Below are 26831 nucleotides of genomic sequence, written 5' to 3' on the forward strand. Positions count from 1 at the left end.
TTTTTACCTCTAGATCTTATTAGACCCTCTTAAAATATTGTGTTGAATTCCCTGTTCACATTCGTTGCCCATATATTTTTTTTTTTTTCTTTTTACTGGAGTCTGCATCTTTTCTCGTCGACTTGTAAGGACTCCTTTTACATTAGGGATAATTAAACCCTTCCCATAAATTCCAAAAACATCTGTATTCATTAACTGGTAGACCTGTGGGTAGTTTCCACTTTTTGGCTTGTGTGGATAACGCCATCCTGTCTACATTTCATGTAACATTCTTGTAGCTCACGATCATACAGATTGTGAGGTTCAAGACTCGAGGTGAAAGAAAGGGGAGGTTGAATTGCTCAAACCTATCTGGAAATCTGCTGACCTGAGCACATGAGCAGAGGACGCCTAGGAGAAGCCTGCCCCTGCCCCCGGCGGTGGCCACGTCCAGTGCAGCAGAAGGGACCACCGATGGGCCAACACCATCAGACTCCGGATCCTCACAAGCGACCTCGCTGCGGACCTGCTGGTGCACAAAGGACCCTGTGTCGTCCTCTCTGCTCGGTGTTCTCCAACGGCACTGACCGTGCTTTTGAAATAACCATTCATATCCAATCAGGGATCTTTAACTCAAGGATTCAGCCCTAAGTGGGAACATAACAAACCTCATTTTCTATCCCCCACACTCTTTAAAAAAAAAAAATAGACTTTATTTTTCAGAGCAGTTTTAGGTTCACAGCAAAATTATGCTCCCCCCCAGCCCCCCCCGTTACCAACACCCCCCCACCAGAAGGGCACATGTGTTACAGTCCGTGAACCTGTGCATCCCCGGACTCCAGTTGGTGAAGGAAGTGCCAGAGTTCATTGCTTCCAACATCCCAGAGCGGTTTCCCTTAAAAATCCTGGGCCCTGGGCGTACAGCCCCCCTCCATGAATGAGCACTCTGCCCTGAGAAGAAGGGAGAGCCCAAGGCTAATGAATGTCCTGAAATGGCACCAGTTGCTCGTGAGGGCGCTGCTGTCTGGGGAGGTAAGTGTGTGTGTGTTGAGTTCTGTGCAGTTTTATCACGCTTACGGGTATAGACGCGTGTGACTGCCACCAGGGCCCTGATAAAGACCAGTTCTGACACCGAAGGGCCCTTTCAGAGTCAAGCCGTCTCCCCCGCCCCGCCGCCCTAATCCCTGCCACCCACTGATCTGTTCCGGAGCCTTTCGAATTTCAAAATACTGCATCAGGGACTGCAGATCTCTCTGGATGGTGGAATTATGAGTTGTTCTTATGCTAGTCTTCCATCCTTTATTTTTTTTTAAAAAAAAAACCAAAGTTCAATAGAAGCATTTTCTGCAATCAGATAAAGAATCGAGACTTCTTCCCGGAGACAGCACATACATGGGCTACGGGTCGTGGGGTAGTGCGAGCAGCTCTGCCACCTGCTGGCAAGTCCCTCACCTGCAAGCCTGCTCCCTCCCCTGGAAGATCAGGGTGCTAGGTGCACCTGCCTCTCCACGTTGCAAAGAATCCCATGTATGAAGAGCTGGGATAGAACATGCTCAGGGCACAGTCACTGTCATTTTACAAATAATGAGTTGTACCTGGCGGCCTGGGCTTTGCGGCTGATAGGCAGAAGGAAGCAGGTCCTGCCGAAGTCAGGTAGAAGCCCACTGGGGATTTACTGGAGGCGGGGGGTGCTGTGGCAGGGGTAGAATCGGGGTCAGTGAGTTGGGAAGAGGCTGCCCGCAAGCTGGGGGGTCACAGGCTCACGGTTTTTATCCTTCTTCCAGGTGATGGTCGGTATGGCAGTGACGACTCTGAATCCGGTGGGTTTGTGTCCCGAGGAGACCTAGTGCCGGCCTTCCCCTGTTTCCAGGAGAGAGCCACCCGGCCAGCAGCAGAAGGATACAGTGATTTAAGAGAATGAAGCATGAAAATCGGGGTCCCCGGGGAGGTGGCCCCACGGGAGCCTGCTGGCCTGAGAGGTGGAAATCCTTAGGGAAAACGAGAAGCGCTTGGCAGACGCCTTAGATAGAAGTGGCTTTGCCCTGTCACACTGGCTTGGGGGTCGCGGGCGTTTGAAAGAGCTTAGCTCGGTGGCGAGAGGAGAGCCAGGTGCCTGAGGCGGTGTCGCGGGGCTGTTGGCCTGGTGCCGCGTCTCTTCATGTCTCCCCCTCTCCCCCCCCTTGCCCAGGAGTGTCGGCCGAGGCCAGCACCATCGCGGGAGTGGCCAGCGCCCTGGCCATGGCCCTGATCGGCGCGGTCTCCAGCTACATCTCCTACCAGCAGAAGAAGTTCTGCTTTAGCATCCAGCGTAAGTGCAACTGCCCCGTGGCCTCCGAACCAAGGGGCCAAGGCCTTTCAAGGGAGAGGGGCAGAAACGGGGGCACGATTCGGGTCCATTCCAGAGCCTGCCCCAGACCGACTCCTGAGTGGGCTTTCCGGGGTGGACAGGTCGAGGCTGGACCCAAGTGTAAACTGGTTGTGTTTCCGTGGGCAGCGCGGGGGACGCTGACGTTTGTCTGTCTCAGAGCGGGAGAGGGCCCGGGCTTGCCATCCGGCCTCAGGCCTCGGCTGCTCGCACCGCCGGCCTCCTCGGGAGCTCGGGCAGGGGTCGGGGCTCTGAGAGCCAGCGCGCCGCCGCAACCATGAGGGCTTTCAAGGAGCAGGAAGGCAAGGGGCAGAATGGGGGGGGTGCACCCCCACATGCTTCACGTGCAAAAGGTTGCTTTCATTTTATACTGTAGCCGAGCGCGTCTAAGCTGTAAGTCGAATAGTGACAAAGCGAGCCCCATGTTGCCAGCCCGCGGGGACCCGGCGAGGGTGAGCAGGGAGGGCGCCCCCGCCCGTTTCACCAGCACGGCTGTGATGTCTCTGGGACTGGCGATTTTTAGTTCAAGTGAGGGCCTGGCTCAAGCCTGGTTTTCCTCTTTCCTGAAGCTTAGGAGCATCTCCTCTGAGGCTTCCCCTCCCTGCCCTTTCTCTGGGCCTTTGCCTGGAACCAGCAAATGAGCCTGAGCCCCAGAATGCTTAGATGTGGGTAACGCGGAAGTCTCCACCTCTTTGTTCCTCTGGCGATTATATTTGCTTCTCTTACTCTTGTACAGCGTTCTTGACCAGGGCCACCACATATGGTTACACAGGCTGTGCACGGTTCATGTTTCAGTACACAGTCTGCGCAACTGTTCATGGTTGCCCCGCTTGAGATCCTACTGGCCCACCTTGGACCCACAAGCTTGGCTGTAGAGTGGTGTGAACAGGGAGGTGTCAAGAAGGAGTATGGAACTGGAAGCTGGATTGTCCTTAGAGCTGTCTCTTGTCCTAGTTCAAAAGCAAACAGAGTGGCTTAAAATGACAGAATCTATTCTCTCACAGTTCTGGAGGCTAGAAGTCCAAGATCAAGGTATCAGCAGGCTTTGTGCCTTCTGGAGGCTGTAGGGGAGGATCCTTCCTTGCCTCCTCCAGCTTCTGGTGGCTCCGGGTGTCCCTTGGCTTGTGGTCCCACCAATCCGATCTTTGCCTCTGGCTTCACATGGCTTTTTCCTGTGTCTGTGTGCCTTCTCCTCGTCTCTTATAAGGACACTTGTCATCACAGGGTCCACCCTAAATCCAGGATGATCTCATCTTGAGATCCTTAATCACACTTGCAAAGATCTTTTTCCAAATAAGGTCACATCCATAGGTGGTAGGGGCGGAGGACGTGGCCACGTCTCTGGGGGCCACCATTCCTGCAGTACGGCATCATCACCCTAACAGGGAGATGCTCATCATCCGTGCTGATCAAAGCTGGGCAGGGGGCTCATATGCCAGGGCACGGGGCTTGGAGCCATGAGGAGGCATGTTGGGTAACAGAGTTACAGTACGAACGGCTTCCCAGCCACTGCCGAGCGCTGGATGTGGGGTCCCGCCCTGAGACCACCCCCGTCAGCCCCAGGGCCCAGGTTCGAGGGCACCCTGACTTTATCGACAAGGAAACAGAGGCTCAGAGGACTGTTGAAAGAACTGAGTCCAGATGTGCCGGATCCACAGGGGAGCCTGAGGCCGGGACAGGGAGGGCAGAACGGTGAAGAGTCCGGCAGGGGCGGGCGCCAAGTGAAGTGGAAATACCTGATTTTCACACTTGTTTTCTAAAACAGGTGTGAGGCTTTGCAAATTGGATTAGCAGGCAAAGCCAAAGAAAACATGAGACTGTGACCGCCTTGGCATATAGAGTTGAACGATTTATGTGATACTTGAGGGAGACTAAACCGAAGAGAGGGGGTGTTGACAGCTGCGAGCTGTGAGCGAGTCTGCGGGAGGACCTGGTTCTGCCGCCTGAGGGCAGCCTGGAGGTGGCGGCCAGTCTGCTGGCGGGGGAGGCAGGTGTGCCCCCCTCCTGCTGCGGACTTCACACCACACCTGCTGGCCCCACGCCCCCTCAGCCTCTGGAATCTCACTGTCGCTCCATCCCCCTCCTTGTCCCCCACTTGCCCCTCCGTCTATCAAGGATGTCCTTGTCGTTGCTGAACCCACGCTGTCCTGAGTCCCTTCCCTGGACACGCTCGTGCAAGCATGGTCCTCACACAGAAGGGAACCGAGTGTGGCGTATGCCCCAGATTTGAAGACCTCCCTTCCGTACCCACCCCTGCGTTATCAGCAGTCTTCAGAACTTGTCAGTAGTCTCCGCTCCTGTCTCCGAGCCCTCCCGCGTGAGTGGGTTCCCCCTCCCAGCGCTGGTGCCCCCTGCACAGGCCTGCCCTGGGGCCGCACCTCTCCATCAGCACGGCCACGGCCTCTGCCTGTCCGGGGCCAGGTCTCCCCATCCTCCATCGGGATGGTTCCGTCAGCCTCCCGCCTGCCCCGCTCTCCCCCATACTCCTCTGCTCGGAGCAGCCAGAGGGACGGCTCCGCCTGGACCTCGCGCGTTCCCCACTGCCTTGCTGGTCCTGGTCCAGACGCTAAGCTTGGCCGTTCAAAGCCCTTCCTGGTTTGGCTCCAACCACGCCAGCAGCCCCTGTCCCCAGAAGCCATACTCCCTCCCCGAGCGTGCCCTCCTCTCTCCGCTGGCCCTCTTCTCACCTAGCTGCGCTCATCCGCTCATCCCTGGGCCTGGGGCACCCTCCCGGGAAGCCTTCCTGCCCTCCCGCCCATGGGACTCGCTGGATGCCGAGGCTGCGTGCTGCCACAGCGCCCCCTGCCGGCCGGGCCTGGAGCCCGCGGGGCCGCGTTGGGCTGGGTTCCTGCGTCTGTGACCGCCCACCGCCCCCGCGTCGCGCCCGGGACTGGCAGCTCCGTGGGGGACCATGTGTGGTTCATCCACGGATGTGCCCCTGGCACCCAGGCCGGAATCGGGAGGAGCCCCGTGGATGTTTGTGGAGCAGCTAAGCCCCCTGAGAAGCTGGGGTTGGGACTTCCCATCCTACCCTTTCTGCCAGGCCTCTGCCCAGAGTGGCCACGGCCAGCACCACATGGAGGTGACACAAGGCAGAGCAGAACCTGCTCTGCAGCCCGTGCACCCGGAAGCCCCAGGGAGACGGGGCGTGGCTGCCGGGGTTGGGGGGGGGGCTTTGGGGACCCTCTGCTTTCTGTCTCTGCCCTCAGTGACGAAGTCACAGTGTGACAGGGTCAGTGCATCTCGCGGAAAGCCCCTGTGGTCTGTTGCCGGGGGCTAACTTCTTACTCCAGGGTCCTAAGCTTTGTGTCTTGCCTTCAGATGCAGCAGAAGGTCAAGGTAATGACATGCTTCGACTTACTCATTGTCCTCTTCTGCTTTGGCCACAATACGTCATTGTCCATCCTCCCCACCTGCTGTTCTTGCTCCTTGTGCCCGCCCTCCACCCCGAGCCCTTTCCTGGCCCTCACCGACTTGGCTGTGACCACCACCATCTTTAGCTCACTCTGCTGTCTTCTGTCTCTGGGCCCCGCGCGGCTGGGGTGGGGGGTCCTGTCTGGGAGGCCGAGGCCCGCTGAGTGCTTGCCAGGCTGGCAGGGGGCAGCGATTGGGAGGCTCGGGGGCATCTCCCAGCCCCCGGCCCTCGGGCAGGAACCGCTTCCGCTGGCTCCCTCACCGGCCTTGTCCCACACGGGGGCAGCCACCCCTGCCAGCGAGCAATGCCCACCTTCTTCCTGGGCCCGTCTGGTGTCTACCTTGAGCTCGAAAGCACCAGGGCGGGCAGGCGTCCTTTTCTAGGTGCGGGGAGCCTGGATGTAGCCCCAGGTGGCAGAGGGACTTCGTCTGTGCCTGCTCAGTCATTTGGTTGCTGAGAACCGTGGCCCGATTTTCCCACAGGCCCAGGGCTCTGATAAGGCTTCCAGCCGTCTGCTTACCCAGGGCTATGACGCCAACTCTGGACTCCCCCTAAGTAGCAGCAGGCTGGGGTCCGCTCGGAGTCCCGGGTGCTCGGTGACCTGAGAGCCGGCAGGCAGAGGAAGCTTTGAGAGTCCCCGAGCCCCTCTTGGAAGTCGGTGGGGGGACGCCCATGTAAGGGACCAGAGCAGCTCCCCGGGCGCCAGGCCCTCCGCGCGGCGGTGCGCACAGTGCTTCTTGCCGGTGGCCCGAAGGGGCGGGTGTGGCCGGGACGCGGCAGGACGCTTTGCCGGCCTCTCTGCCCTGAAGCCCGTTCTGCCCTCCGCCCCTCTCCACCCCGCCTCTGTCCGTCCCCCGTGCGGCGCGGCGCTTGGCTCCCTCCACCTCGCTGGACCCTGGGCTGGCATGCGGACCCATGGGTGGTGCTGAGCCTGCTGTCTGGGCCCCCGTCTCCTGGGTGGTGGCACCTGCCCCAGGGGGGTGCGGGGCCGAGGCCTTTGCTGTGCGTCCTCTGAGGACCATGACGAGAACCCCTGGGCTTGGTCAGGGGCCCTTTGGGTCTATGTGCATCACCACCTGTGCTCTTTGCCCTTTGCAGAGGGGCTGAACGCAGACTACGTGAAGGGGGAGAACCTGGAAGCCGTCGTGTGTGAGGAACCCCAAGGTGAGGCCTCTCGGGCCCTCGTTTCTTGCTGCAGGGCTGCTAGTCGGTGGGCCCCGCGCTAAGCGGAACGGTGCTAGGGAAGCCCAGAGGCGTCTGTTTCTAGAATTTCCGGCCAGAGCAAGCGGCTGCTGGGGCCCAGGGCTCCCTGCACCCTGCCCTTGAGCCAGATTCCAGCTTCCTGACCCCAGGGGCCATGACCAGGGCGGTCTGGTGGCGGGCCGGGCACTTCCGTGCGCTGCGGGGCCTCTACTCCCTGTGGGGGGGAAACCGATGCGGCCCAGACGGACGCCCACCCAGCTGGGGGGAAGCCTTGAAATTAGGCCCGGGACTTTCTGTTTTGAAGACCGCCCAAAGGCAAGAGGGACTCGGCTAAAACAGCCTCTTCTCAGAGCCCTTGCTCCTCCGCCCCCACCCCCACCCCCCGTGCCTCTCCCTTCTGCGGGCGGGCACTTTCCGAGGGCCATTGGAGGCCGGGTGAGGGCAGGCAGGAGGAGGCAGGGAGGCCGGGCAGCCGGGCTGTTGTCCCTGGAGCCGAAAGCCGCAGTGGGGACAGGCCCGTCGCTGTGTCGCGGGGACGGGGACTGCGGGGCTGCACCGCGTGGGCTCCGTGGCCCTGGAGGAGAGCAGAGGGAAGCCGGCCACGGTGGCCAGCCAGCCCTGCCGGGCGCGTGCCCATTTTACCGACGGGGACAGGCTTCCTCCTGCTCTCCAGGGCGCAGGGTCGCCCCAACTGGGGATGGAGTGGGCGCCAGAGGGGAGGTTGGCCGGGGGGGGGGGGGCCAAGCCTGTCCCCAGGCCCTGGACAGAAGAGACGGGGCACGGGCTTTCGGGCGCCCGCGGGGCCTGGAGCGGGTGTTTGCAGCGGGGGGGGGGGGGGGTGTCCCCGCTGACGGACGCCTCTCTCCCGCCAGTGAAATACTTGACGCTACAGACGCAGGCCGCCGAGCCTCCGGCCCCCGAAGCACCCCGGATCTGAGGGCCACGGTGCGTGCCCGGCGCCTCGTTTGGCTTGGACCCGCTTCTCTGACGTCATCAGCTTCTCCCTCTAACTTCCGGATGAGCTCGGGGCGTGTGTGAGTTTGGTTTCTGTGCCCGGCCTGCCGGGGGCTCTGAAGAGACTTGCTGTGGAGGCCGAGGCCCAGCTCCGGCAGGAAGCCAGCCGTGGGAGCGGGGAGCCCGAGCCGACGGGGCGCCGGGACTGCGATGCTCCGGGGGTAGGAGTTTGAGCCCGGGGGGGTGCGAGGAGCGAACGAGAGAGCATCAGGTAACCACCCGCGCACACGCCCTCTCGCACACACACGCGCACACGCGCACACCCAGCCTCGACACTGCCGCGCTTCCAGAGAGCTGGTCCAAGTGGTGGCTTTTCATTTACTTCAGTGCAGACATGCATGCCTTGATAGTCCTGCCCTGAGGATTTAGGAACCTTCTGGCCAAGTAGGAAGCTGGGACTCTGGGGCCCGGTTGCCCTCTGATTCCACAGGGGACTAGGTGTGGTCTCCTGGCTGACATGCTTCGTTTTTAGGAATCATTTATGCATTGAAATGAGTGTGCCCCTTCTGCCCTGTACGTGTTCTTATTTTGGTAGCAAAAACTACAGACGTCAAGAACAAGCGGCAGAGCCGGAAGCATGCATGTTTTGTTTTGTTTTGTTTGCTTAAAATTGTATTTGAGGTGGGAGGGGGATGGGGAGAGGAACGTCTGCTGGGTTTGGTGCAACACGCCTGCCTGCGTGGGTCTGGAAGGATGATTCTGCCTGTCCTGGTGAAAAGCCCTTGCGGTGCCACAGTCACTGCGGTAAACACCAGACCCCGGGGGCCGGCCTCTCCCCTGGCCCGGAGCTGGCTGGCTTGGGCTCGCCTCCTGGAACGTTCCGTTTGGCGCACGTGTGGTCCTGTCCCTGGGAGCTCCGCTGTCTGAGGCTGAGCCAAAGTCTAGAGCCACCGTCTCCTGATCACCAGTTTGCAGTGCCCAAAAGCACTTGCAGAAGCGGAAGTGAGCGGGAAGGTGGGGTCCTACGGCCACGAGCCCACGTGCCTCTCCGCACGGCACACGGCCCCGCGCGTTGTTGGGCCTGGGCGTCCGCTGAGCTGGGACGAGGCAAGCCTGGCTTCCTAAGGACACCGTTGGAATCGGAGCAGACCCCGCCGGTTGCAGACGAGACGCCCTGTGTGCTGGTGTCCGCGGCTCTGAAAATCCCAGTCGTGCGCAGGAGGCGTCAGTTGGGCTGCGCGTCTGCCCCTGCCCGAGAGCCGGTCCCGCGCCGCCTCCGCCCTGACGGGCCCCTTCCCCGGCGGGGGGCTCAGCCCACGCGGGCCGGGAGTGTGTGTCCGCGAGGCGGGGGTGGGGCACTGACCAGAGCCCCGGGGCTGTCAGCTCGGCCAGCGTTGTCCCTGCCGCCGAGGACGGCGAGGGGGGATGGCCGCACCCCTGCTTGGTGCCGGGCGGCTCTGGAGGATTCTTCCTAGGTACCGGGAGCTGCGGGAGGGTCAGGGCGGCGCTGGGCAGCTCACGGGGTGAGGACGGCTGCCCACTGAGGCCCCCGGGCGTCTCAGAGGAGGAAAAAGGAGGCGGCACTTGGGTGTGGTAACTGACTTCTCTCCCTGCCACGGGCACGTTAGGGGTCCTAGTCACCGTGGCAGCCAGGATGAGTCATGTGGCCTGCGTGTCACTTGGCATGGCCAGGCACGGCCCGGCACCAGCTAGAGCTATGGAGCTTGCCGACTAGGAGCCCTGAGGTGGGGTGTGCCCCCCCCCCCCCCAGCCCCAGTTGTCCACCTGAGCTCGACAGGGAGGCTTCCGTGGTGGTGGAGACCCTGAGCTCCTCCGGCTCTGATGTACAATCAGTGGCCGTGATTGCAGAGACCCCTTTGGCTGTCCCTTAGAAGCCCAAGCCCAGCACCCGGGCCGCTAGTGACTGGACAGGCCGGGAAGGTCACTCCGCCACCTGTTTGCAGAGCTCTTGTCCCGGGGGGCGGCGCAGCGCGCAGGGACTCCTGGGCAGAAGCCTAGGCTCTTGTAACTGTGTCTATCTGGAAGTAGCCTTGACCACGCTGGGCCTGTCCCAGATGTTAGGGAAGATGGAGTGAACTAGAAGGGCCAATTGAGAATATCCGATCTCTACCTGCTCACCTGGGGGGTGGAGGCTCAGCGTTGGTAACTGAACACAGGAGGAAGGAAGCATGGCAGCTTGGCGGGGAGGGGCACCCTCCTGGCGTGGGACCCAGAGAACAGTGCCAGGCCCGCTGCCTCGGGCACCTGACTCGGGAGTGCTCGTACCCCTTGTCTGAGGAAGAAGTGGAAAGTCTCAGAATCCCCTGTACTTTTTATGTGCTTGTGTTTAAATGGGAATTGTAAATGGTCTTGTGTTTGCATTAAACGAAATGGAACCTAACAGATCACTGTATTATGGTGTGAAGGGCCTTCCTTTGTCAAGTGATGCTGGTTTTTTCCTTAAGGTAGTTCATGGTCAGCCTTCCTCCCCTCCTCCCCAGCCCGAGGTGTTTCTCCAGAAGGTTGGAGTTCTCCAGTTCCTTCTGTTGCTGAATGGTGTCAGGGCCCCTCCGGTACACAGAGCCAGGGCCCGGAGCTGCAGAGGGACGAGCAGAGGCCTCGGGCTGGCTCAAGAGGGACAGAGGCAGGCTTCACACTCCTGATTCCCCAGCCCAGCGCATCCAGGGTGGATTCGCATTGGTGCAGTCGTTTGGGCTGAGCGGGGCCGGGGGTCCCTGCCCACCATCGTTCATGCAGCCGTGTTCCAGAGTGGCCCGTCTGGCAACGAGTGAGCCCTGGCGTCACCTCGCAGCTTGGCTTGCAAACCGAGAACACAGGCCAGACCTCTGAGGGTGAGCGGGATGCAGTGGACGTGGGGTTTTCACATTGAGGCGGGTGGCCTGGTGGTGCCATGCCAGCCATGTCCTAAAACAGCACCAAGTCCTCAGACCCAGACCCACCACATGAGTCTTCAGTAAAGAAGTTCTGCGTGGCCGGCCAGGGCCTAGCGCGGTGCCCCCGCCACTCCCTGGGCTTGCCGCTCACGTATCGCTGCTAGGGCCCCCAGCGGCCCTGACCGCTGCATGGAGGGGGACAGGGACCCCAGGCTCTTAATGAGAAGGGTGACGCCCAGGGGTCAGTGTGGCCTCATCCAGGCCTTTACAGCTCCCCCAGAGGCCAGCATTCCTTCCGTACACTTGGGGTGGGGACCCCGGGGCTTCTCCGAAGTCTGTCCTCTTCGGCTCTAGGGCTCAAGGCCTGGACGGAGCACCGTGCCTCCTCGGAGCTGTAGCTGGCTGCGGTAGCCCCAGCCTTTCCCCATCAATATTGTCTCAGCTTAAGGTTGAGGGGCATTTCATATTTTAAAGAAGTCTGAGTACTTACCCACCATTTTGGCCAAGACACTCAAGACCTGATTTCTGGCATTTAGGATTTAGTAAATGAGTTAAATCTTGTAAAGGCACTTTACGGGTATTAACTGCGCTTGGCACATAAAATAACAGGTATGGAAGGTTTAGTCATTTTCCCCAAGGACAAATTGGAAAAACTTAAAAAAACAAGACCACGGAGCAAACATTTTAATTACAGACTGAAATAATACAGTGTATCAGATGAGGCAAATACGATACAGTCTTTAAAAACCCGAACCATGAATGTTTTACATTCTAGTACACTTAAATAAAACAAAGAATTGCTTAGGTAACAACAGTATACTTCAAGTTGTGTTAGAAACGGTTGTGTGCTAGGTACACACAGGGAAAGGGGCTGTTGTGCTGCTTGTGGATCGGGCAGGGCGGGGGGGAGGGTGGCACAGCCCGGGGCCCCGGGAGGAGACAGCCAGGGAGCGGGGTCGTGTGCCGCCGCGCAGCCAGGAACGGAGCTGGAGGCGTCTCCGGGCCGCTGCGCAGCTAGGAGGGCAGGGCGGGCTCGCTCCCTACGAACAGCCTGCAGCGGGGAGGGGGCGGCCGGGGAGCTGCCGGGGAGGCCGGCGCAGGGTCATGCCGTCCCCGGGCCACCTCGGGAGGCCAGCACCGGTGTCGGGGGAGGGCGGGACACCGTGCCATCTCAGCGGCCCCATTCAAGCCACGTTGCAGGTGTACCACATGAAGTTGGCATGCGCTTTGTTGGAAAAGAATTTCTCACCCAGTCCAGTTAAGCAGAAACCTCCTCGAGTGACTAGTCTAAACATAAAAAAGGACATAGGAAAATAAAGGCATGTTTCTCTTTTTTAAAAATACCTTCTATGTACACAACAGTAACTGGTGCGGGAGGGCCCCAGACGCGAAGAGGACCGGAGGCTCGGCAACGGCGCGGCTGCCCCGACGCCAGAGTAAGTTCAAAACGGTCTTCGCCTTGTAGCGAAGAGCTCAAGCAGCCACGTGGCTGGCACGCGGTCTGTAAGTGAAGGGCGTGTGTCTGAAAATGAAGGGCTTACCTCGGAAAGAAAGGGAGTGGGGCCCCCTTAACCCGAAGCCCCGCGCTCCATGCTCCCCGCGCCTCTGCCGGGCCCCGGGGCCAGGCGGTCCGCGGGCTCGATGCGGCAGGCGGCCGCCGCAGGATCGCGCGGACAGGAGGGAACGGTTCACGCAACAAAAAGCACTTGAGGACAGTGGGAGTGGTCACCTAGCCACACAAATGGTCACTGGTGGGAAGTGCCATCCAGACTTGGAGGACGTTGGGCCTAATCCTAAAAGACAAGATCACGAGCTACCGTCCCTTGCCCGAGCCGCCGAGCAGGAGGTCCTGGCTGGCCGGAGTCACCACGAGTGCTGTCCTCGGGAGCCCCTCAGACGGAGGTGTGGACGGGGGTGACCGAGTGGGACGGCGAGGAGCCCCGCTCGGATGACGACGAGGCACGCGTGGCCACCTCCCGCTGCAGGTCCTCCACCCGCTTCTGCAACTCCGCCTTGATGGCCAGCAGCTCCTTGAGATTCTGGTGAATGGGCGTCTGGGGAGAGCAGAGGCGGCTGCGGTCAGCGGGCCCCGCCCGGGGTACCGGGATGCCGTCGCAGAGCCGCCTGCCTGGTCATCGACCCAGCTCTGCCGAGCGCGCAGGGCCTCCCCCCCGAGCCCGGGCTGCAGCCGCTGCCCGCTTGGCCAGCTCATGACAGGGGGCATCTCCGCAGGACACCGCGGAAACGTACTCCATGCCCCCCCCCCCCGGGGCCCTGACCTCTGCGGTTTTGCATTTTTATAAACTGCTCTGCTGACTGAAAATACAGCTGTTAAATCAGCACCTTGACAACCTGAAGCTGTATTTGTTTTCATCAGTCACAAGAGGAGGAGGCAGCCACCCTGGGAGAGGAGGGGGAGCCCTTGGGGGCTCAGCTCCCTCCCTGCACAGGGAAGAGGGGCTTTGTTCGCTGAGCCCCCACTCAGCACCTCCAGCCCCCAGAGCAAGGCCCCCCCCCCCGATCAGCTTCTCTCTTCCAGGCCCTTCCATGGGGGCTGGGCCAGAAAGCAGAGAAGGGTTTTCCTGGGACACCCGGGACACCCGGGCTGACTACTAGGCTCACAGCACCTACGCCCCTTCCTCAGCAAGCCCAGAGATCCAAGAGCCGGCTTTGCCCTCCTGGGGCTCCTGGGGGCTCTCCTTGCCGCTCTCCCTGCCCCTGCCCTCCTGCCTCCCCTCGTCCCCAGTCCAGTCTCACCGAGCAGTTACAGGCCTGGCTCCTGAGCCTCAGCCAGGCCATGTGATGCCCGCCTAACGGCCTCCAGTGGCTGCTTCCTGCCGCCCTGACCTTGGCCTCGAAACCAGGTGGTCTGACCCCAGCCGGCCTCTCCTCCCCTCTCTCCAGGTCCTGCCTCTACTCCCCTCCTGCGTTTCAGAATCTTCTAGGTTTTGCCAGATGCCATGCATGTGCTGTCCCTTCTGCCTGCAGCACTTTCCCCCCAGCCCTTCGCTTCCTCCCTGCAAACTGAGCTCTTCCATCAGGGCTGCCCATGGTGATCAGCCCTACTAGAGGGAAGAGGGAGGGCAGGAGACAGATGAGACACACGGACAGGAAGGAGGGAGAGAGGAAACCAGCGAAGTAACCAGCAAAGAACAACCTCCTGACTTCAGCAAGCTGCAGGAAGACGGGTAGGGACAACAGTGTGAGTCTGATGCCAACGATGGCCCGAAACAAGGGGAAGTTACCTTATTTGCTGCTGATCCCAGAGGCCACCATGAGGTAAGCAGTAGCTCCCCTCTTAGTCTTGGGGCCTATTGGTATTATTTTCCTATTTGCAGGATCATTTGATTCCAAGTGAATTAGACAAGAGAACCTTCTTCAGTGAAGCTGCCGTTAGAAGGGCCCAGGCACACGGTCTTGGACAGGCGCAGCCCTGCCGGGGAGCGCCCAGGGCCTGAGATGATCAGCTGACGTCTCCGTGCAGCCTTTCCTCATAGGTCACTTACAGTAAATCCAAGGCCTGCTTGTTCGAGGGAATGCCCCGGCTAGCTAGGGGCCTCACCCAGCGGGTCCTGTGTCCGCCACAAGGCAAGAGGGCCCCAAAGGAAACAAGAATGCTGCTCGGCCCTCCTTCCGCCCAGCCATCCTTTAATGGATGCCCAGGGAGCCGCTCTCCAGGCAGCCCATCTAGCCCCCTCCTCCTCAGACGAGTGGGCTAGTCACCTGCCTTTCCTCGCCATCCCATCACAGCGACACCGGCCTTCCGGCTGACCCTTTGCCACGGCCCTCCCTCCCCCTAGTCCTGCGTACCTAGTGCTGCCGAATGGAGCTGGCCCTGCAAACCCACCTTTCTGGCCTCCATCCCCCAAGGCCCAGCCTGCTCCCCCACGCGCCCCGGGGCCAGCACCTAGGCGGCTCCAAACCATGCCAGCCGCAGTTAGGACAAGACGCGGGTAGCCCGTGGACCACCTCCCAGCTCTCCTGCTCCCACAAGGTCTCCGCAGGGCCAAGAGACATGGCACCTCTCCGGAGAGGGGGTGGGACCCCGGCCCGCGGGCACCCTTCCCTTCCCTTCCGTGAGTGCAGGCCAGGCGGCGGGAAGGCGGCCGGGTGTCTCCCGTGGCCCCCCGAGAGGTGGCCGCGCCCGGAGGCCTGCGGTTCCTGCTCCCGTCCCCAAAATCGCGGCGGGGCGGGCAGGCTGGCGGGCTTTCGGAGGGCCACCGTCCGTGAGCACAGGGAGCTCGGGCCCAGGGGACGCCCTCGGTCCGGCAGCAGTGCCTGTGCGGACTCCCGGCTCCCGTGCCAGAAATCCCACCCACCAGCTGTCCTCTGTGTCACCCAGGATCCTGTTCGCTAACTCGGTGATTTAAATAAAGTGACCTTCCTACACTCTACCCCCGGAGCCCGTCTTCCTGTGGCTCCGACACACGGACCAGAGCGGCCCAGGGACGAGGGAAGCGCGGTGCCGAGCAGAGCAGGGGCGCGGCAGCTGGGCGGGGGCCGCGGGAAGCAGCCGCTGGCCTGCGTTCCTGAGTCCGAGGGATGCCAGGGCCTGGGAAGAAGGGCTTCAGGGGTCCCCGGGGCCGGCATTCTAGAATAAAGCAGCTGCGGTCAGGAAGGGGTGTCGTTCTGGAAGCCGGCCCCCGTCGAAGGGCACTGCTGACGGGGCTGGCGACCCCCGGCTCACTGAGGTTTCTGGGCCCACGGCTCTCTCTCACATGCGGCTCTCATTTGGGGGATGATTCCATCTAACAGAACAAGCAGTTACGCCAGGGGCCTACCCCTGCAGAGCACAAAGTCTGCGAGAGAAAGAAGTTGTCGCCACAGCCTGATGAACAGAACCCGGAGCTTCGATGAGGGGACAGTGGGGGCAGAGAGAGCTGGAGCCATCGGGCGGCCAGCCCTGGGCCCAGCGGGCTGTTGTACGAACAACTTCAGCCGCGTGACTAGCGAATGAGGAGTCACAGGAGGATGGGTCACTCGGAAGAGGGAAGGGGAGAGGATCTGGCGGCCATGCTTGTGAAGGGGCTCTCTGGAGGCCCCGGGCAATTGTCAACTGACCCCATGGCACTCTGTACAGAAGCCACAGTGCTAACGGGATGAATGCTCATCGGCAGGACATTTGAAACTAGTTACTAATGGCTCACTGCCCACAAAATCAAAAACCTACATGTAAAACATGAGCCATTGCCCAAAGAACCTGACTACATGTATACTGTTTTCATGGAGAAAAGAACGGAGACTACATCTCTCCCGCCTCAGATGTTCTTCAATAAAGAAAACATTTTACAACTCTTAAAAGTTAGCACTAAACCCAGAATCCATCTAGTGGTCAGAAACGCACTCTGGCCATCTCAGCAGCGAGGCCCCTCACACCTATGTGCTTGTGCGGGGTGCGGTCGTAACCCAGGAAGCAGCCAACGGCCGCTTCCACCGGGTGAGAAATTGGCCTGGTGCACAAGGACAGCAGGCAGGGCCTCATGACAGTAAATGGAGGAAGTTTCAGATTGGGGACGGTTTCCTAAAGAAGGTTCTCAGAGCACCGCCTATTGGCATGGTGAGAAGCTGAGGCAGGGAAAGCACTGCCAGAGTCGGGGGGTTTGCCAGGCCACCCGTGGGGACATGGAGGCCATCAGACCAGGAGGAAGGGAGGGGAACACAAAGCCTGGGGCTAGTGCCTGCTCCCAGAGAAAGACAAGTACTGGGCTGGGCAGGCCCTGATCGTGGAGTTCTGGAAAACAGTCCTGCGGGGTCTCTGAGGGTGGCAGAGCAGACTCAGAGGCTCTAGAGGAAGAAAGAGCTTTTGTAGCTGAAGTTTCGTGGACTGGAAAGCAGTAGGAAGGAGGGAAGAAGAGGCAAGTGATGAGCAGCTGGATCTGTGCTGTTGGAAAAGGAGCGCGTCAGGAGAGAAGCGGGAGAGGGGCCGCAGTCTGCACGGCCAGACAGGTCCCGGGCCTAAGTCCACAGTGCGTGAATCTTCCGTCAGGGAGGGAAGGTTAGTGAAGTCATAGGCCCTCCAAAGTTCAAGTGCCAGGCAGCTGCAAAGTAAAATGAACTGTTGGGTCTTCTCCATGGTTACTAGAGAAGGGGGCTCTTATGGGTTAACTGTCCACCCAAAATTCGTGTGTCGAAGTGCTAACCCCCAGTACCACAGAATGTGACTGTATTTGGAGACAGGTCTTCACCCAGGTAATCAGGTTACAGTGAGGTCATCACAGTGGGCCCTCATCCACTACAACTGGTATCCTTATAAAAAGGGGAAATTTGGACACACACACACACATAAAAGGAAGACAACATGAAGACACAGGGAGAGAGGCCTAGAACAGACTCTTCCCTCACAGCCCTCAGAAGGAACCAACCCAGTGAACACCTTGCTCTCAAGGCTTCTCTGCTCACAACTGGGAGCCCGTACATTTCCACTGTGTAAGCGCCCCCAACTGTGCTCCTTGGTTACGGCGGCCCTAGCGGACTGAGACACAGGACATGCCCGCGGAGGTGGCGAGGACACCGAGTGAGGATGCAGGACTGAGGAGGAGAGCCGAGAGGAAAGGCGTGCACACCTGCGCCCGACAGCAGCGAGGATGTTAGACAAGGCCCCGGAAGCCCACTCCTGGCAGACCACCAGTAAACCCGAAAGACATTCCACTGCAAAAGAACCTCAGTAGCGAGTCCTCTGTCCCCGGAGGGGAGGGCCGCCCCCATCGGCCTACTCCGCACGGAGCACCGACCGTGCCCAGGCCAGCCGTGTGGAGAGGGGGTGGGGCAGGACCGGGTAGAGCACGGGCTTGGAGGAGCACCTAGGGAGCCCTAACTGGTGGGGTCCGAGCCATAGCCCGAGCTCGGCCACTGAACACCAAGGGCTAGCGCGGCTCGGCTGGCCGGCCCTGCTGTGCGCTGTTCTGGTATGTCTTTCACTCTCAGAAAATGTTACAGTGAAAAAGTGTGGCAGGGACGGGGAGACTTTACCCCTTCTTCAAGGGGGTGCCTGTCTGCCACTCAGCTCGTGCCCTCTTTCTACCAGAGTCTATAAACTAACCGAGTCCTTGGAAAGACTAAGAGTGAAATGCAGTAACCAATACTGCTTCTTCTACCTGCCTTTGGCAGAAGATAGAGGTGCTAAGATTTTTAACTCTAATCTAGCAAACAGCATCTGGATTGGTGTGTGGAAGAAGGTGCTAGAACATGAACGCACAGGATTAAACCCTGAGGGGTGAGGGCAGAAGTAGTGTATGTTAATACCCAGCATGCACGCATTTCTACACCACCATCTTCACTTACAAAAATAGGCTCTTTTGCAAAGAACAAAAAGATACCTGAGGCCTCATTCGTGGGTTCCACCGCACATAATAGTTTACCCATAGTTCCAAATGACTCAGACTAGCAACAGGATATAAGACGTGGTTTTCATAATTCACAAAGAAAGGATTAGAAAATTCTTCAAGCTGGCTATTGACATATGACCATAAAGATATAGTCTTCGTATATACATCCTGAAAAACAAAAAAAGAATACATTGAAATAAATTCAACTTTTTTTCAGATCCTTGAGAATTTGTATTATGGAGAGAAAAGGACTTGGATAAAAGGAATTCAAATGCTGAAAAATTACAGAACATTTACTGAGCCCCACCCCCATCCCTTATGCTATGGCATCACCTCATGCTGGGGATGACATGAAAACAGACACTGGTTACTGTCCTGGAAAAATGTATTGCTGAGTTAGGTGACATCTGGCAACTGCGTCTGTGTGAAGGCAAAACGAGAACTTTCTAACAACCACAGGATGATGGGGCCCATCAATAACAAATACATGTTTTATTTCCAGTTTGCAGTTTTGCTTTTGTGACGAGGGTAGAATTCACAGATAAGATTCCTTTCACCGGAAAATCATGGCTGTCTGGGAGGGAAACATACCAGGGTGACAGGCTGGTGAAGCCTCACACCGAGAAGTAGATACACATCATTAAATTCTATCTCCCCACCTCCTGACCTTGGCATACCCGGTTTAGAAACGCTGGAACTATTTGCATTGCTCATGTGAGTGAAAACACCAAAACCAACAGGCTCGGCAGGGCAGGGCAGTGTTAGACATGGACCAAGCAGAGTGACGAAGTCAAAATTAGAAAACCATAAAGCCAGCTGACTCCCTCACAAGCTATCTAGACACCGAGAATCCCGTCAGGACCTTTTCCTATTGTATATTTGCATTTCTAAGAGAACCAGCAGCGAGAATTCAAGGGCCCTGAAGGGCCACAGAAGTCAGTGCAGGCGGTGCTGGCCTGGGCTGGACAGCCACGGGCCTCAGCGGACGAGAAGGCAACACAGAAACAAGCCCTCGCCTCTGCGGTCAACTGATTTCCAACCCGGCCACTGAGACCATTCAGTGGGGGGCAAGAGAGTCCTTCCAACAAACAGCGCTGGGACGACTGGTTGGACCCTTACTGCACAGCGCACACAAAAAGGACTCAAACACGGGTCACAGACCGAAATGGAAGGGCTGAAACTACAGAGCTCTTAGAAGAAAACACAGACTCAACTCTTCATGACCTTGGGCTGGGCAACAGCTTCCTGGAGAGGACCCCAAAAGCACAAAGCAATGAAAGAAAATAGACCAATTGGACTTCATGAAAATTAAAGACTTGTTTCAAATGAGACCATCAAAAAAGTGAAGAGACAATGCACAGAATGGGTGACAGTTTTTGAAAATCATATATCTGATAAGGGACTTGTATATATCATGAATTTATAAGGAACTCTTACAACTCAATGATAAAGACAACCCAACTACAAATGGGCAAAGGATCTGAATAAACATTTGTCCGCAGAAGATATACAGATGGCCAAGGAGCACATGGAAACATGCTCACACGATCAGCAGTTACCAGGGAAATGGACACCAAACCCACAGTCAGATACCACTGGGATGGCTAGAATAAAAAAAATACACAACAGATGTCTGCAAAGAAGTGAAGAAAACAGACCCCTTAGACATGAGACAGTGTTGGTAAAATATTGGACCTTTGGAAGAACAGTCTGTGGTTCCTCAAAAGGTTAAACAAACAGTTACTATATGACTCAGCAACTGTACTCCTAGGTATACACCAAGAGAAATGACAGCACATGTCCACACGAAATCTTGCACATCTGAATATTCATAGCAGAGCAGCATTATTTGTCAGAGCCCAAAGTGGAAACAACCCAGCAGTCCATCTACCGCTGACCAGATACACAAAATGTGGTCTCTCCATACCATGAAATACTACTCAGGCAGAAGAAAGGAACCGAGTTCTGACACCTGCTGAAACACGGATGGACCTTGACAACATGACGCTTAGTGAAATAAGCCAGTCATGGGAGGACAAATACTGTTTGATTCCATTCGTATGGAATGTCCAGAATCAGTGAATCCATACAGACTGAGAGCAGATCCATGGTTGCTGGGGGCTGGGGGAGCAAGGAACAGGGAGTGATTGCTTATGGGGATGGGCTCTCTTTCTGGGGTGATGAAAAGTTTAAAGGGTTTATGAAATTAGATGGTGATGGTTGCATACTCTGAATATACTAAAAACCGCTAAACTGTATACTTTAAAAGGGTGAATTATATTGTATGTAAATTATATCTCAAGAGAGCTGATTTTTTAAAAGAATGTTTTGTCAAAAAAAAAGAAAGACCATCAGGGTTTAAATTCTACATGTGAACTTCATTCTTCTGTTGATTTTTTAAAAATAGCTTTATTGAGATATGAGTCACATACCATAAAATGTACTCTAAAACTTCTTTTTTTAAAGAGGTTAACAGGGCCTATCACCTGGGCCCGTAGGACTGTGGACCTTATCCTGCTCACAACAGAAGCCACAGGGAGGTTTCAAGCAGGGGAGAGGCTCGTGATGGGACCGGAGCTGGGGAGCGCTGCCCTGCTGGCTGGAGGTCAGAAATGGAGGGAGCGAAGCTCACTTCCAGGCGGCTGCCTTAGTCCACCACGAGACAATGGGGGCTTGAGCTAGGCTGTGGGGCAGTGACAAGCGGCCAGATTAAGAAAGAATCTCTTCAGGGCACCTGGGTGGCTCAGTCGGTTGAACGTGTGACTCTTGATTTCAGCTCAGGTCATGATTTCGGGGTTACGGGGTTGAGCCGCAGTGCAGAGTCTGCCTGTCCCTCTCCCTCTGCTGCTCTCCTCCCCTCTCCCTCCCTTCCTCTCTAAGTAAATACAATCTTTTTTTTTTTTTTTTAAAGAATCTCTTCTGGGGAGCAGCCATGGCAGCTGGGGGGAGGGGGAGGGAGGAGGCAAAGGTGGCTCCTAGGCATTTGGCCTTAGCATCTTGAGGGGCAAGGGTGCCCTCGAGGGAGACGCAGAAGAGCAGGGGAGGAGCCGGAGAATGGTACTTAGACCCCAAGATGAGACAGACAGTGACCTAGAGAGAACAGAGTTTGGGGCAAGAGGAGGACCCGGGACTGGGTCCAGGCAGGCTCCCAGGTGAGAGGAGAGCTAAAGGGAGGAGACTGAGTGCGGTGGCAGCTGTGGGGAGGCTGCAGAGGGAGGTGGGTGCTGGCCACCCACTATTTTCTCCAAGATTCGATAATATTCTAATGTGCTTAGTCTGCAGGTGGTGGCCCTTTTCTGTTAACCAGAGGACACTCTTAAGCTGCCTTTCCCCAGTGCCTCCTCACTTGTGATCATTTCTTTCATCTCAAATGGACGAAGAAGGGGGCACCTGGGTGACGTAGTCAGCTGAGCATCTGATAATTAGTTTTGGGTCAGGTTTTGGGTTGTGGGATCAAGCCTGCCATTGGGCTCCGCTCTCAGTGCAGAGTTGCTTGGGGTTCTCTCTCCCTCTCCCACTGCCCCTCCAGTTCGTGCTCTTGAACACTCTCTCTCTCTCTCAAATCAATCAATCAATCAATCTAGGAGGAAAGAGGCAAAATAGAATTCTGAGAAGCTCAGCAGCTGCTTCATTATCAGCCTGATGGAAAAGGAAGTCTGGCTTGCTACGTAGCAGGAAGTTCTGGGTTCATCTACAGACTTCACCTTCCTAGGCCTCCAAGTACCTGTCAGCCTAATGGAATGGAGGGTGAAGAGCAGAATCACATCATTTTCGAGTCAGTGTGGTAGAAAGTACACGAGCTTGGGGTTTAGGGGTCCAGGGTCTAGAACTGACCCTCATATAAGACCTCAGAGACCTCAGAGAGCTGTGGGCTTGCTGGGTCCCAGCCCCCATAAAGTAAGGGGCTTGTGTCAGACCACGTGGAAGATCACACACACGCACTGGGGCTGGTGAGCCCTGGAAGGGCATCTCATGCAATCCCTCCATTTACAGATGGCAGCAGGGCTAGACCCAGGTCCCCACTCCACCCAGTACCCCCCGCATCTACAGTGGCACTTAATGGGAAAGGCACCCGAGGCATGGGAAAGCAACAGACGACAGGATGGAATACACTTACCTCTTCAAATCGCTGCTGTTCACAGTTGCACAAAAAAGTCCCAAAGAGACAGCTATATAGGTGATCCAAGATCGTGATCAAGAATAGCTCATTAAACTCGAATGCTGAAGGAAACTTAAATGGAGAGAGAAGTAAGGTTTAGAGTTCAATTTCTAAAACACAGTGGTACTAATTTTCTGTGAAAGACAGCTAAAGTACAACTTGGAATACAATCAGAGGTTAAAAGGAAGTCTAAGCCATATAGAATTTCACTTCCTATGGCTTCGAGTCCCGGCTTCATAGAGCCGGCTGCGAAAGCACCTGCAGTAACGAGAACTGTTGTACTTCTCAATGCTTCCCCTTCTGGTCCTGCTGGTAGAACACGGCCCACAGTCACCCTTCTGCCAGAAGCAACCAGAAAGCTGGACAAAATACATGGAACAGCTGTTTTCAGACTCTGGCAACAGGCAGCACGAGACTGACAGGCCCCCAGCCCAGAAGGGAAACAGACGAATCAAGTCCAAGTACTGTCCCAGCTTTCTGCCCGCAGGTACGTTTGGAGTCACAGAGAAGGGAGGGGGGCTCCCGGGCACAGCATATACCAAAAGGGATTCAAGAAAAAATGGAAAGCCTATTATCGTGAAGAAATGACTCATAATTAAAAACCTTCCCGCAGGGACAACTCCATGAACATACATCCCCAAATCCTTACCAACACGTAAACAAATTGACCCCGGCGATATATACAAAGCGTAACACAACATGACCCGGTGGGGTTTAGCTCAGGAATGCAAGGCTGGCTTAACATTTGAAGATCAACGTTAAAAAAATAATAATTACTGTAATTCACCACATTAACAGAATAAGAAAATCACATAATCATCTCAATTATTGTTTTAGGTAATTCTCATGGGTTTTTACAGAATTGCAACAGAGACTTTACCATTGTCGGGAGGTTCCAGCCAGTAGCTGGCATTTAGTAGCCGTAAGGAGATGGCCTGGGAATGATAATAGGGGTTAATGAGGACAGCGAAGCTCCTGGCAGCTGGTGTGGGCGGGGCGCCTACCACGTGCCAAGAACACAGTGACGTACTGAAGGAGGCAAAGCCCGGTAGAAGCAAACCAAACAGAACTACCCAGCAGAGGTTTACTTAAGTCACTCTGCGCAGTGGCAGTATCGTAGCCAATGAGGTTTATCCGAGGCGCGATTATTGCTAATTGAAAACTTTTCCCTAAAGTATGAAACTGTTCCCCACAGTGCTGTTTGCACACTCTCATGACTAATCCTGTCATCTCTAGAGAGACGACCAGGGTCACCGATGGCCGTATCACTTTCCCAGGCTACGGACAAGCTTCCCAATGAGAAATAATGGTCAGTCCAGGACTGTCCAAACTCCACCTGAAATCGTTCTTTTCCCCACCAGGCTGTTTATCACATTAGCCAACGTACGGACTTCTGCGCAGCCGCCTTGGATTCAGATGTGTCTCTCTCTCCATCTTAAGGACTGTTCCCACAGAAACACACAACTCTCTTCTGAGGAGCCCCCTCAGAATTCCACTTCTTCAGAAACCTCTGGAGACTAGCTGTGCTGGTTGTTTGTACCAGCATTCTTGTTCTTAGATGAACTAAATCAACTAATCCTGGCTGAAATGCTGAAGACAGCTACTGATGAATCCTCTCTGAGCCTTCAACTTGCGACTTTGCCAATGGCCTCACATTCCAAATGGCTATCCTTTAAAAGGCCAAGTACATCATGTCCACTTTTCCCAGCATTTTTCTATGCAGTTTAGTAACGCTCTATTTCTAAATTATTGGCACCGTGAAATTTATGAATGTTAAGCAAATATATAACATTTATGTACACTGAAGCTTTATTAAATCAAGGATAGAAATGGAAGATCTAGACTTTATTTTCATTTAAATTACACATTTATTAACAGGACAGCAAAGCTTCTATGGACACATTTTTGAAGTCAAACGAGTCTTTATTCCTAAGCCTGAGCCCGCCTTCTGGACCTGGGAGCTTGGTTGGGCACGTTCTAGCACCCCTGACTATAAGCCTTATTCTGGCCAAGTGGGTCCCAGAGCCGGTAGGTCTAGGCTGGCTGGGGCTCGGCCTACGCCTATCAGCACCCCCAGAACCAAGACACAAGAGCTACATTACTGATGCTTGTCAGGACTGCTATTCACGTTCAAATGGCCTTGTGGCCTCACGCTCAGCCCAGGGAAGTAGCAACAGCTAGAGTAATACGAACAGAAGATTAAGTCTCATGATTCGTAATTCCTTTTGGCCTCTTCTCCTGGAAACTATACCATCTACCTAAAAGTATGGGCTCAAAAACTCTAGAAATCCACAATGAAATTCTGCACCTCTTGAGGAACAAAAATATGAACCACTATTAAACCTATTCAAAAGGGCAGAGAGTCTATTAAACTATGGTTATTGTAGAATCTTTGAGACTCTTTTCTGAAGAGCCCCTCAATTACTTTCCCTTAGATCCTTTTATATCAATTTGTCCACACAGGCTAGTTCACTTTATCCTGAGATTTCAAACAATTTAATGCGGATTTAGCTTACTTGATTTAGCAGTAGACAACCTCCAAATGAATTAATCTTATTACATTAATGCATCTTTCCTAACAAGCTACATGTCTCATCCACTTGTAACTTAACTGATAGACTGAGCAGTGATATTTCTGCTTCTATTGCATTAACCATGTTGTTTTGAGAGACATTAATTATACACATTTCATGGACAGTATCTTAGAGCTGAGAGGCATCTGAAATCTAATCTAAACCCCTTGCTTTCATTCTTAAAATCCAATAAACAGCACAAAAATGATCTAGATTAGACATGAAAATAGGCACTAAACAGTATGAAGAATGGAAGGCAGTTTGAGGACATCACACACACACACACACACACACACACACTTGGCATTTGGGAGGAAGAAGCTACTTCACATCCACAAAAGTTGTGCTTATCCTCTCAGAAGCACTTTTTTTTGGTGTTCAACCTTGTTACACAATTTTTCTAAAATGCATTTTATACTTTTTTGTTTTACCCTGAATGTAACCATCATTTAATTTTGTTATTGGCTCAATACAAACAGCAAGAAGTTCATGGTGCTACGTAACAGTGAGATCCCCGGCCAGCCTCTGTGCTTTCGGAGTGTGCGTTCACTGCCCTCTGTCACTCATCCCAGCAGTGCCCACCTCTGAGACCACCCCTTCCCCTCGCACCCCTTCCCCTGCCAGCCCTCCAACTGGCTGCTCTGAATCAGCTGTGACCTGGCGCTCGGATAACGCAAGAGCCCCATCAGTTTGGGGAAGCTGGGCCTAAAAGTAAGAGTAAGTTCTCAGTGCGGGCCTGAGGGCTCTGGGAGGTCTCCTCTAGCTGATCAGAACTCACCCCCCCCCCCTTTTTTTCTTGTTTCTGGAAGTATGCCTGTTCTCTCTACATCCTTGCTACTGCGATCCGTGAGAATGCAGGCTCACAAATCAGACTCTGCATTTTAATAATATCCCCGCATCCAGTGCCACCCTCCCTCCAGCGTTAGCAGGGCTGGGCGGGCCTGAATTTTCATCATCTCTAAGTCCCCAGGGGAAGCTGAGGCTACTGGCCCCAGGACTGCAGTAGGATGGAGCCCTCACTGGCACCTCAGAACCCACATGGGGAATGTTCCAGAACTACATACATCTGGGCTTCTCCCTCGGCCCACAGGAGGAAGGGTCCACAAGGTCGGGGGCCCAAGCATGTGCATCTTTAAAAGTTTCCAGGTGCTGACAGTGTGCACGCAGGTAGACAGTGAGGCTGGGGTCCCCCAGATGGCCGCTGAGGAATTACTGCTGGAAGGGGTCTGGGCTGAGGTGGAGTGGGGCAGCAACAGCACCGTAGTGGTGCTCAACCGCTCTCCTGCCCCCCCACACCCCCACTGCCAACCGTGGTGCACAGTGAGGGATTTCACAGACAGTGGGGCATCCGACTTTCAGGGCGTGGGAAGCAGAGGTCCTCTGAAAAGGTCCTAGGGTGATGGTAATAATGCGCTCAGGAGGCTGTCATGAGCGCCATGGCTGCTGATGGAGTCACCAGAGGTCGCCAGCAGTCTTTCCAGCTGGTCCTCTTCCCATGACTAAGGCAGCCTAGGCCAGACCTCTGGGCCAATAGGAAGGAGAGCACCCAGGCCCTGGTTCTCCATCCTCTGACTCTCTCCCTGTGCAGGCACTGGGGACACTACCTGTCTTCTATTCTCTCCGTCTTGGTGTCTCTGGGTCCGCACGTGTGTCTGTCTCACTCTCTCCATCCCCCCTCTCTGTATGCCACTCTGTCTCTGTCGCTCTCTCTGGCACTCTGAGAGGCTCCATCTCCTATTCTGATGGGAAGACCCCAAACTTGGGCTCAGATGTTAGAGACCAGGGAATAAACAGCATGGGCCTCAGGGCCTGCTCTGAACTGAAGCCATGTGGCCCTACCAGCTTAGGGAAGGGGGACCCCTGCATGGCCGCCTTGCTTACCGGGGGCTCCGTGCACCAGGGTTTGGAAACTAAGCACCAGCAACTTCCTATCCGCCTCTGCTTCCTGGACACTCCCTGCCCTC

General features: G+C 56.0%; 2 protein-coding genes and 1 non-coding gene across 11 annotated transcripts in view; 2 read left to right on the forward strand and 1 right to left on the reverse strand.

Moving 5' to 3' along the window:
- The window catches only part of CD99L2 (CD99 molecule like 2), an 87130-nt gene extending 76801 nt beyond the window's left edge, over positions 1–10329 (forward strand). The window contains exons 6-10 of one of the 2 annotated variants that reach the window (XM_032397468.1): positions 1764–1799; positions 2168–2287; positions 5666–5683; positions 6858–6923; positions 7835–10329. In XM_032397468.1, coding sequence (XP_032253359.1) covers positions 1764–1799; positions 2168–2287; positions 5666–5683; positions 6858–6923; positions 7835–7899 — 305 coding nt within the window. In that variant the 3' untranslated portion in view covers positions 7900–10329. The remainder of the gene's footprint in view (positions 1–1763; positions 1800–2167; positions 2288–5665; positions 5684–6857; positions 6924–7834) is intronic. The other variant, XM_032397469.1, reaches the window with a different exon arrangement.
- A 1150-nt stretch (positions 10330–11479) lies between these two features.
- The window catches only part of MTMR1 (myotubularin related protein 1), a 61480-nt gene continuing 46128 nt past the window's right edge, over positions 11480–26831 (reverse strand). For all 8 annotated transcript variants that reach the window (XM_032397408.1, XM_032397413.1, XM_032397415.1 and 5 more), the window contains 3 exons: positions 22253–22366; positions 18127–18303; positions 11480–12864 (listed from right to left, as the gene is read on the reverse strand). In XM_032397408.1, the coding sequence (XP_032253299.1) occupies positions 12703–12864; positions 18127–18303; positions 22253–22366 (453 nt within the window). In that variant the 3' untranslated portion in view covers positions 11480–12702. The remainder of the gene's footprint in view (positions 12865–18126; positions 18304–22252; positions 22367–26831) is intronic.
- Positions 23389–23535, forward strand: LOC116627665. Its single transcript, XR_004298519.1, has one exon. It is a non-coding gene; the product is annotated as a U4 spliceosomal RNA (small nuclear RNA).

The sequence above is a fragment of the Phoca vitulina genome, unplaced genomic scaffold (assembly GCF_004348235.1).
Source record: "Phoca vitulina isolate PV1807 unplaced genomic scaffold, GSC_HSeal_1.0 scaffold99, whole genome shotgun sequence".
NCBI classification, from domain to species: Eukaryota; Metazoa; Chordata; class Mammalia; order Carnivora; family Phocidae; genus Phoca; species Phoca vitulina.